The sequence below is a fragment of the Nothobranchius furzeri genome, chromosome 8 (assembly GCF_043380555.1).
Source record: "Nothobranchius furzeri strain GRZ-AD chromosome 8, NfurGRZ-RIMD1, whole genome shotgun sequence".
Lineage (NCBI taxonomy): Eukaryota > Metazoa > Chordata > Actinopteri > Cyprinodontiformes > Nothobranchiidae > Nothobranchius > Nothobranchius furzeri.
The window spans coordinates 49,306,303-49,317,997 of NC_091748.1; the positions used below are offsets into that span (position 1 = coordinate 49,306,303).

The window sequence follows — 11,695 nt, forward strand, 5'->3', positions numbered from 1 at the left end:
CATGTCAAGTAAAAAAAAAACAACTATTTTGTAACAACTTGTGTAAAAAAGGAACAAAAAAAAAAGGATACTGAAGATAAACACGGAATTAATGTACAAAGAACTTCGGTTTGTTTTTCTATTTTCTTCACCAATTCATGAACAACTACCTATGTTTGGTTCAAACACGATTCGGGACTCGATTAAAAAGTATTTATTATATCTATCTATGATAATAATAATAATAACATCAACAACACCATCAACAACAACAACAACAATAATAATAATAATAAATCAATAAGGGCTTCATTCAACAGGACTTTAGGTGCAGATATGGAAACACTTAATGTTTGTTGCACCCATTGACGTAATTTTCACTTTAGAAGTGGGGGGGACGGGGGGTGGGGGGTATCTTTACAGTATGCTCTAATGGGAAACAGGTTTCAACACAAACGGTTGTTTTCCGCTTGGTTCTAGAGCTCAACCAGTGTCAATTTAATATAGCGTAATATTGTTTTTGGATGGTAAAAAGTGCAGGGGTCAAAACTTGACTTTGGAAAATGTGGGGGGGACATGTCCCCCCGTCCCACCCCAAAATTACATCCATGGTTGCACCACACATCCAAGTTTCTCTGTGATGTTCTTTCAATGTGAATGTATCACCAGTATTCTTTTGTTCTGTGTATGATTTGTTGTTTGTTTTTGACAAACTCTTCACCAGCTTTTGTTCTGAGTCTTTAATAATTAAAATATTTTTTTGTAATTAAAAAAATGTTACAAAAAAGATTATTTTGGATCTATTTTTGAAAAAAAAAATCATGTAATTCTGTAGCTCGTGTTTTGTTTGAAAGCTGATAAAATGTCCTCTACTGTGTAGCTCTAAGGACTTCTTTAGTTTTTCACCTACATGTCATCTTTTGAACACACACACACACTCCCTCATTATCATGTCAGGACCCTGTCATGCAGCTCCCCACGCAGCCACCAGAAGGGGAAGCAGACTGGACCAATTAAAAGCCGGGAGACCTTTGTGGTTTTTGAAAGAAAACATTCAGCATAAAAAGGCTCATTTCCACAGCTGGCTGTCTCAAAGTCACCATATGAGAGCCTTTCCTTGTGCCGCCCCTAACAGAGCTTTTGCCTTCGTTTTTATATCCTCTGAACGGAGGAGTCGACTAAGCCTGGAACAGCTGTGATGTCTTCCTCCTTAAATGAAAAGAGACTTTCAACGAGGTCCTGTCTGGTCTGCTCCCACGGGACCCGCCTTAGCCCAGTCTGTAGGGCCTGTCTAGGTCCTGTGTACACACAAATATACACACATACACACACAGACCTAGGCATCAGTCACCATGGCAACCACATCCAGCCATGTCTGCCTTCAAGTGAAAACTGAAATGCACAGATTTGACTGAAGGGGCCTGAGGACACTGACATGGACACAAGCGATGAGATGAAATACAGCACTGTGAAAAATAATTTGTACCCTGATAGATGTCTTTGATTTTAAATCAACTCTATTCAAACAAATTTCTATCTTGAACAGAGATCGTCTGAGTTAGCTCACAATGCAGTTTTTAAATGATTTCATTTACAAACTGATTCAAACTAACCTGACCATGTGAAAAGGCAATTGTTCCCCTGTTGAGTCACGAAGTTTGATTAGTCACATACAGTAGAGCTTAGTTTAGTTTTACCAACCACAGACACGACTGCAATCAAACAAAGAAATCCCTTTAATCGCAGCATGAAACACAGCTAAAAGATCTCAAAAAGCAACCCTCCATAAATCGTTTTCAATAAAGCTGAGAACAAACTACTTGCCTGTGTTGCTGGTGGTCAGAGAGGCCGACGGCGCCAAACGGCAGCCTCACCACTGTCAGACCTCCCCAGGGTGACTGTGGCTACGTAGTAGCTGACCATCACTGGCAGTGTGTGAATGTGAGAGTGCATGAAAGCGTCTTTGAGTGTCCTAAAAAGTGCTATACAAGTTTGATGTATTATTATTATTATTATTATTAAAAGAGCCATGGACAACCTAGGTTTAGCTAAGAGGTCATGATTGAACAAAATGGGAGTGGAGAGGTGCATCCATTGGAGTTCCGTGACCAAAACCTCTATCTCACATTGTCAGATTTGCCAAATAACATCTTGATGATCCCTCAGACGTCTGGAAAAATGTTCTGTGGCCTGATGTGACCAACGTGGACCTTTTGTAAGGTCTGATTACATCTGTATTTCAGATGAACACCCTACCAAGTAAAACATGGAGGTGGTAGTGTGATGGTCTGGAGCTGCTTTATGGCCTGGACTACTTGCTGTAATTGAATTACGAATGCTGCTCTCTACTAGAAACTGTTGGTAAATGGTTGACCTTTGACCTTAAACAGGCCAGCCATGCTAGAAAAGCCTCTGATTCTGAATTAAACAATTATCTGAAGAAGAGTGGAGCTTTTTTCCAGACTTCTGAGTCTCATCACAAAAGCTTGCAGTTGTTGCATCCAAGGGTGTCTCGACCAAATGTCAGGTTTAGGGAACATTTCCTTTCTTCGTATACAGGTCAGGTTGGCTCTTAACTTTTATCTTCTGAGGCCCTGTCCACACGTAGCCGGGGATCTGCCAAAACGTAGATATTTTTCTACGTTTTGGCCTGTCATCCACATGAAAACTGAGTTTTTTCACACGAAAACGGATCTTTTTAAAAACTCCGGCCAGTGAAGATCTGCGTTTTCTCCGTTTTGGGTGTCTGCGTGTGGACGGACAAAACCGGAGTTTTAAGGTCCGCAACGTCACTTTCCGCGACACAAAAATGCTGACATCACGTGTGCGACTGTGTTTACACTAGCCGACAGCATGGATGCCCTCAGAGCTGCGCTCGCTTTATCAATTGTCCAAGCGCTTTTTGCTTGTTTGTTTTTGCAAGCGGAATTACTGCTCCTTGCGGAAGACCACAGACGAAGGACGAGGTTAAGAACGGGGGAAGTACTGCCGCCTACAGGTCTGGCATGTCCTTAACAACGTATTTATCCGGGTACGTGTGGACAGTTTTTAAAACGAGGTGGTGTGGATGCAAGTTTTTGGAGGGACGGATATTCGTTTTTAGAAAAACCCGGCTATGTGTGGACTAGGCCTCAAATGTAATCCTCAAACTGAATTTGGTATTTCCGGTGTCTGATTTGAAAACATTGTTATGTGACAAAAAAAGAGAAACCTTTTGTTATCAGATGATTATATTTAGAATATTCTGACATTGTAAAGCTCAAAAAGAAAACCAGTGAGTCAAATGTTTGAGATTGAAAGTTCCAGCACAAAATGTAAGCTTTTGCTAACTTTTTTCCTTCCCAGACTATTGAAGGGCATCAGGTTCATAGTCATAATCACCAGCCATTAAAGAAGGATCTACTCTAGAGTCTGAGGTCAGAGGTCAGGACCCTGCTCTGCGCTGCAGCGAGACGCTCTATTCTCATGCATGATTTCTTTTGTGAGCTAGAGCACCAGCTCTATGCGTGAAATGTGTTATCGCTGAAATGTCCCGTGCTCTATAGGAAAAAGCAGTGGAAACATCTGCCGTAAACGAAAACCATTTTTATTACAACTACACACACAGAATACAAGCAATCAGATTACAGCCAAAAAATGAACATGCATCCAAAAAATGTTTCAAAGCAACATTTTCATGAGAACTTCACAGTAGGATTTCAAATCAACACACAAAACAAATAAAAACTGATGATCAGAACACAAAACACTCAAACTGCATCATCTCTAATCTAGGTTATATCAACAACAATATTGAATTAGTGATCTGTACAGAAACGACTGGTTATGAAGATAGCATCACTAAAGACTAGAAGGAGCTCGTTTAAGACGCTGCAACGCCAAATGCTGCAGACTGGTAGTGTTTAATGATGACTTTACTAAATACATAGAAAAAAGGGAGAACCCCCTCACTCCTGTCCTCCCAGGCACTTTGGATAAAAAGCAACAACTATCCAGTGTTTGGATTTCTCTCTCTCTCTCTCTCTCACATGCACACACACACACACACACACACACACACATACATCCGTCTTTCTATCATAGTGAGGACCATCCATTGACTTCCATTCATGTTTGTTACTGTATTATGCCTAACCCACGCGGCGGCCCGTGCACTGCCAGTGATTCCCTAATTAAACTGTTTCGGTCATTGGACTGACTCAGGGGGAATTCATTGAGTTATATCTACTGAACCTAACCAATGATGATCTATTCCTAATCTCTACTAAAACTTAATTCACATAATACATCTAACTGGTACAGTAAGCTTCTGGTAAGCTCCTAAAAAAAGAAAAGGCGAGGACCAAAAAAATGTCCTCACATTGTAGGGAAAATGGTCCTCCTAGGTAGTAAGTGTATACACACACACACACACCATCTCAGATTCTCCATGAGCTAAGCTTTAAACTACAACACACACACACACACACACACCATCTCAGATTCTCCATGAGCTAAGCTTTAAACTACAACACACACACACACACACACACCATCTCAGATTCTCCATGAGCTAAGCTTTAAACTACAACACACACACACACACACACACACACACACACACACACACACACACACACACACACACACACACACACACACACACACACACACACACACACACACACACACACACACACACACACACACACACACACACACACACACACACACACACACACACACACACACACACACACACACACACACACACACACACACACACACACACACACACACACACACACACACACACACACACACACACCATCTCAGATTCTCCATGAACTAAGCTTTAAACTACAACACACACACACACACGCACGCACACCCACCCACCCACACACACACTAAACTCCACTACATCAATTAAGTAATAATTAGAAATAAAAAGAAATAGCACTCTTAAATCGGTTCTTTAAGGGACACCATGTCCCTCACACAGATTAGAACACCTTCCTACTGAGAGGAAGCATGAAACCTGCACTGGCACGACTAAATACCTAAATCACACGTTAAACAGTGACGCAACACACATACACATGCACAAAACACAAAGAAGCTGGGTGAAACTAAATTAGCTGATTGTATTTAGTTAGCTGGCTTTCTGCTATCACCGTACAGATCGCCATGACAACACAGTAAGCTGCAAGACTTTACCATTTACAAGCTAAATTTTGGTACATTAGCACAAGTCGACCATACTGATTACATTCAACTTCCCTGCCTTTGTAGCCAAACAGCTGAGGTCCTGTGTTTCACATAAACTTGTTTTCTGTTACAAACCAAACAAAAAAGACTGAAATATGCTGAGAATGCTATACTTACAGATGTGTTCCAGCTGTTACATTCACAAGCAGCCGATTCCTTCTCTTTATTTCTCCTTCTGAAAATTGGCTTTTGTTAATAAATGACCCAATGAGTTTCATGAGTCGCATCAAAAACTAAAAACGAGTTGTTGATGGAGATCAACCAGAAAAAGAGACTTTTACATGTTACTAAAGGCAGCAGAGGACTTCACAACAAACGGGGACAATCCACGTTGTTGGGAGACATTTACTCCAACCACAAACGCCTCATTCAAACTTTAGTAAATCGTTTCAGTTGTTGGAGCCCAGAAGTCAACCCAAGGTGCTATTGCTGTGCTGAATACGAGTCCTGCATAGACGGATTAGATGAAGCCACAAAAACCAATGAAAGATAAAAAAAATGGCTGAACTTGCTCTGAGACACAAGCCCTAGTTCTTTGTGTGGATCTGAGTGATTGATGCGAGTAGCGTGCTGGTCCATGTGGTAGCAGGGCTCAATAATTATCTCCTTACAACCAAAACAAGGCAGCGCCCGTCTGTAGTTGGGCTTCACTGCTTTGCTGTCTGCACTGGACAGCACACAAAGATGTAGACATCTCAGTTCTGCATGAGGTACTGATGAAAGTAGATCCCAAACAGAGAGCTGATCACCTGGCAGGCAGATACCCACCAGGTGAGAAAGGCGAACAAACCACGAAAGAACAGGGGAGTCAGGACGGCCCGCAGTGCTGTGAACGTCTCCGACAGACGAGCTACTGTAGCCTGGATGTCTTCTTCCATGTCATCCACCCCGTCTTCATCTTCATCCAGACCACCAGGCAGCACAGGGGCTGCAGTGGGCATCACTAGTGCTGGTGTCACCCTGGGGGTCTCCTCAGCGACCGCACCCCAGGAGAAGTCCCCTGTAAGGAATCACAGCATGTGCAGCTCCATAAAAACAACATGTGCTGTGGTTTTAGCTTCTGAACTTGTCCTACTGCAGTAGCAGCTTCCTATGAAACGACTCAGTGAGGTATGGAGCTTTCATGTTAATCTAGATGAAGAAACTAAGTAAAATGTAAAAATAAATAAATAAAAATCTTTTGGGTTTACATTAAGAGAGGCTGGCGGACACGTCCAATTAAACCTTTTACTCACCAAGAGCCTTGAGGGACAGACTGGAGAAGAGGATGAGGAAAATCGGAACCAGATACTGAAGAGTAACGACAGTCAGGTAGCAGAACACACGCGTAACCTAAAGATAAAATAATATTAGCTTCTGCTAAAAATCGTTGATAAAGGGCAATAAAAATTAAAAGTACAACCCCCCCCCACACACACACACACAATTTCTCTTGTTTAGTTATGCAATTTATTGGTTTGCAGTTTTATTATAGAAAAGAAAAAATGGTGTAAGACAGCTGTCAAATGATGCGCAGGATTCTAGCCGTTTGTTTTTGTATTTGTCAATAAAAGTGTTGAACACAAGATTTTGTTGTCGTCACGTCAACGTGTGTTTCCAGTATTTATAATAAAATTTTACTATTTGGAATTACATACAGTTGTACTTTCTAGAGGCCGACCGAAATATTCTATTTTATCTTTATCGGCCGAAATTATTTTTAAAAGCTGATAAAAATAAATAAAACATCAGGCATCTGTGTGGCCAACTGTCACCACTACTACACAAAACTATTTAAAAATCGGTATCGGCCTTAAAAAACCCATATTGGTGGTCTCTAGTATTTACTGCTATTGCACTGAGTAAACAATGTAACCGGTGATGCTAAGTTGGTACTTGCGTTAATTAGGACTCCCAATTCCTTCACAATGATTCATATTCACATAAAAATAATCCTAATCCGCAGTTTCTCAAGAGTCGTGTTTATGACAGCAGAATTTTGAGTTCATCTCTTGGGATGAGTACCGAATTCGGTACTTTTTAAGGTACCAACCGAGCACCGATTCACGTCATTTCAAACGGTGCCTCATTTCGGTACCCGTCCTTCATGACGAGAACTTGCCTAGACAGCTGCGCATGCGCAAGAGCGTTATGTCATCGGTCGCTGCGAGCGAGTTGTAAACAGAGCAGCATGGTAGAAAGAACGCCCGCTAAAGCATGGGTCCACTTCACTAAATGTGATGGGTAACTGGGTGATGATGAAACCAGCGACAACGATCTAAGTGAGACATCCTCATCTTAATCTGCTCCGGTAGGTAAATAAAATGTAAGATAACGGTAGCTTGATATGTTAGCTTCCGTTTCGCTAATGGTGCGTTCGCTTTCTCCTCAGAACTCCGAATTTCAGACTAGAAGAACATGAACGCGCTCTAAAGTTTGGCTTCACTTTACTAAATGCGACGAGTGATTGGGTGAAGATGAAACCAGTGACAACGATCTAAGTGTGAGGCATCATCGTTTTAATCTGCTCCAGCAGTTAAATAAACAGTTTAAGATATCGTTAGCTTGATATGTTAGCTTCCATTGCTACCATTGTTATCATCTAATGGTGCATTCGCTTTCTCCTCGAAAATTCTAGCTTCCCAGTAGGAAAAATCAAATGAAAAAGGACGGTAAAAGGAATGAAGATACACAGTAAATTTAGTTCACAGTAAAGATGTTTGCTTCAGTTTAATTATCAGCTTATAAAACTACAAGGACGATGTTAATACAAACAGTTGTATGTTATTTATTGTGATATTTATCATGATATTTATCAAATATTGTTATATATTGAGAAAAATATATATTTAATTATAAAAGAGAATTAAAATATTAAACACTCAAAAGTATCGAAAATTGGTACCGTTAAGTACCGGTATCGATTCGTAGGTACCGGGTATTAGTACCGGATCGATTCAAATGTCAAAGGTACCCATCCTTAATCTCTTCATAGCCGTCTTGCACCAAAAGAAACACGTAGAAGCGCCTGACCTTCCTCTGGATGTCGATGGCAGCGATTCGTCCGGCCTCCTTCTTCATCTGCTCCACCCACTTCTGAGATAAGTTGAGGTAGGCCTGCATGTGGACACGGGTCAGCACCAGCCGCAGCACACAAGACACCACAATGATCCACAGACGCAGGCTGTCAAATGCTGCACTGGACACTCTGCAAAAGAAAGGTTTAAAGCACCGGCCTGTTGTTAGATCCAGACTGTAGTTTTATTTAAACAATAAAAATACATGACAGGTGTGCAAACACCCACAATGTGACCGAAGTCTTTCCCATGGGCGCGTTGGCCAGGAAGTCTCTAGCAATGGGCTTCACCCAGAGGACCAACACCAGGATGGGGGATAAGAAACTCAAGTGCAGCAAAATCCTGTCGGGAGAATATTCAAACATGACGAAGGGACCTAAACATGGATACAACGCTCGTCACATGGGTTGGTGACTCTTACTGTATGAGCGGACGACCTGAGTTCATCTGTACAGCATCTAGATGAGTCTGAGCCAACCGGAGTCCAGGAAAGGCCAGGAGGGCACCGATGTAAGCGCAGACAGCCGCTAGGCTTAGCTTCACAGTCAGCTTCGTCACCGGGATTCTGTTTAAAAAAAGAATTCAGCAATTAAAGAATTCAGTGGAGACGCGTCTCGGAGAAACCACGTTTTAACACGGAGCATTCCTACAGTTTTCAGCTTCAAGTTGTTAAAACCCGATACTTACGACCACTCAGCGTAGCCCTGCCGCTTGGCAAAGATTTCCAAATTGTCAAACAGGCTGGAAAAACCGGACTCAAGTCCAAATTCCAGGTAGTCCTCTCTGACCACTAGTACCAGCATGGCCACCAGGAGAGACAGAAAGCCAAAGGCAAGGCACACCGAGCGCTCACCACCCTCCTCAGAGCGGAAGTAGTGGCTCATCAGGGTGTGAAGCGTCTTTCTGAAGGTTAGAGGTTAAAGAGAATAAACAAAGAAAAGACTGAAGTCCTGAACACAATCAGACAGAAGGTTTGACTCAGAGCTGCCCCAGTTCCTGCCAGAGAATGCTGCTGTTGTGTCCCTGGGCAAGGCACTTAACCCAGTGCATTTAACTCAGTGCTGTGAATGCTTGCAGACGTGTGTACCGAGTTATTCTCTAGCCGAAGGATACAGGCCAAAGAGGACAGTCAGGACGCACCAGATGGCTCCGATGTTGACCTCCTTGCTGGCATCTACCACACTGTAGTAGCACTCAGTGAACAGGAAGATGCCCATCGCATAGACCGCAAAATCTACAAGCCACTGGTACTCCAGGAAAAAACGCAGCACTAAGGATGGGAAATTTAAAAAATAATAAGTGCATATCAAATAAAGACAGTATAAAGTATCTGATATTAAATTATTATGTAGAAAAATACTTTTTTTTTTCCTCACCAAGGGCATCGATCACATTGATCGGAGCTTTCTCCAATTGCAGGTCAATGTCTTTGGGCACAGTGAGAGGTTTGTTCTCCCCATTCTGTCTTCTACACACAAACATTAAAGGAGCCAAACGTGCATTTAAACTTATATGGGAGAGATTTAAAGATAAATGGTGGACAATTAAAACAGATGACAAATGCTTAATAGCCTACTTTGTGTGTTCTTGCCAACTAATTATAATATAAAAAAGGTACAGCTCACCTGTCTCTCCTGTTTTGTTTAGGAATGTGTTTTCCTGCCAGTGCACACAGCTCTCCTTCTGAGGGGTGTTTGAATCTGTACAAACTGGAAACAATACAACCAGATACACCATATCAGCACACTGCAGAACACACAACTTCAAAGTTTGTTTTTCTATTGACAAACTTAACAAGTACAAAAATATGGCACGTACCAGAACAGGCCGCTATTCAGTATAAGGAATAATCAATCAGAAAATAATAAATTGAAACAGGTACATACACAAATTTAAAGATTAGTTACCATAAATAAATAAATGATACAATAGCTAAATATGATATACATCTTAGGGGTTTTCAAAGAGATTCAAGTCATTAATTTTATGGAGCAATCCCACAGCTTGTTTTTGTCTATAAACTGGAAAACTTCTAAGTTCATGGCTGTAATTACCTCCCGTTGCAGAGGAGCCAGCGTGCAAAGGAGCAGTGTGGAGCCATTCTCTGCATGACGCTGGCAGCCAGCAGGCTGACTACCAGCTGGATCCCCATCAGCGCCTGTCCGAGCAACAAAATACATTTTAACTCCTTATCGTTCGTTGTTTTAGCATAGCTAATGGGTTCACACTGAGAAAATACAGAGAATTTAGATAGAAGTTCAAAAAAATGAACACGTGGCGGGTTCAACCCCACAACCGAATGAAAGAAACTTAGCAGATAGTTTTACTGCTAAATTTAGACAAGACCCGACCACCTGCCAGCCTCTTATAAGCGTTAGCCAGTTAGCATTAGCATACGCAAAGTCGCTTCAGCGGCTCCTTGTAGCACGATAAGAAAAAACTATACCGTGTTGTTTGGAAGGGAGGTTACACGGTTTTGTGCCCGTGTAAGTAAACTTACCATCTTCTGTATCAAAAGATACAGCTAAGCCCGAAGCAGCTCCTCTTGAACATGCAGAAAAAGTCATTGACAGCTGAAATAAATGGCATGTGAAACTACCGACTAACCCGGATGTAGTTGTGGGGGTCTCGTGTTGCCTTTACGTACTCAACTAAAGTTACGTAAATTCTAGTATCAAACTGCTGGGCACGTGTTGAAGTTCGGAGTTAAAACTGCCAGTTGGGGTTTGACTTTATAAGCATTTGTTTTTTATGCACTGAAGTAGAAACATTAGAATGGCCAGTGGCCACACACACCGCGCAATGATATGCTGCGAGACGGAGTCCGTCATCTTGGTCAGATCTACCAGCAGTTCCTGCCAGAAAATCAGGAAAAGTTGGGGATAAACCGGATAAACTCAAACTCAGCCGAGATGCTCGAAGTTTTACCATTAACTACTATAATTTTGAGAACGTGCACTTCAAATATTTATTTATTTGTTTAAACATAATGTTATACGGAGGAATAACCACTTGAGATGAAACATCTCGTTTTCGAGTGCGCCCTCTTTTACAGCTAAAACAAAAACACAAATTAAGAGCAAGACAGCACAGCAGAGCAAAAATCAAAATCAAAACATTACAGCAATCATTTACAGACACACATACACACACCCTCAAAGGCTCACAATACTTCACCCCACCCGACACGACCCCAAATAACAAGGAAAAACTAAAAGCAACAGCCAGTTGAACAAATACAATTAGTAACATAGACAATTATTCCGAAGATGATCGACCAGAGCCCTTCGAAAAGTTGTGAATGATGATAAAGAACGAATAGATAAAGGAAGATTATTCCAATCACATGGAGCCTTAAAACCAAAAGCATGTTACCTCTTTTCACTCTAGGAACAACAAAAAAGATCTGG

General features: G+C 41.6%; 1 protein-coding gene across 1 annotated transcript; it reads right to left on the reverse strand.

Moving 5' to 3' along the window:
* Nucleotides 1-5,745: 5,745 nt before the first annotated feature.
* tmem161a (transmembrane protein 161A) lies at nt 5,746-10,909 on the reverse strand. The gene is made up of 11 exons (XM_015976242.3): nt 10,786-10,909; nt 10,340-10,443; nt 9,911-9,994; nt 9,662-9,753; nt 9,399-9,555; nt 8,973-9,188; nt 8,707-8,850; nt 8,514-8,627; nt 8,242-8,416; nt 6,465-6,561; nt 5,746-6,229 (listed from the first exon to the last, which is right to left on the reverse strand). The coding sequence occupies exons 1-11, from the start codon at nt 10,786-10,788 to the stop codon at nt 5,925-5,927; spliced, it is 1,491 nt and encodes a 496-aa protein (XP_015831728.3). The 5' UTR covers nt 10,789-10,909; the 3' UTR covers nt 5,746-5,924.
* Between the last annotated feature and the right edge of the window lie 786 nt (nt 10,910-11,695).

Coding starts and splice junctions, on each gene's coding strand:
- tmem161a (XM_015976242.3), bottom strand. Junction 9,995..10,339: donor TGGCTCCTCTGCAACGGGAG/GTAATTACAGCC, acceptor TATTGTTTCCAG/TTTGTACAGATTCAAACACC. Junction 9,556..9,661: donor CAATGTGATCGATGCCCTTG/GTGAGGAAAAAA, acceptor TCCCATCCTTAG/TGCTGCGTTTTTTCCTGGAG.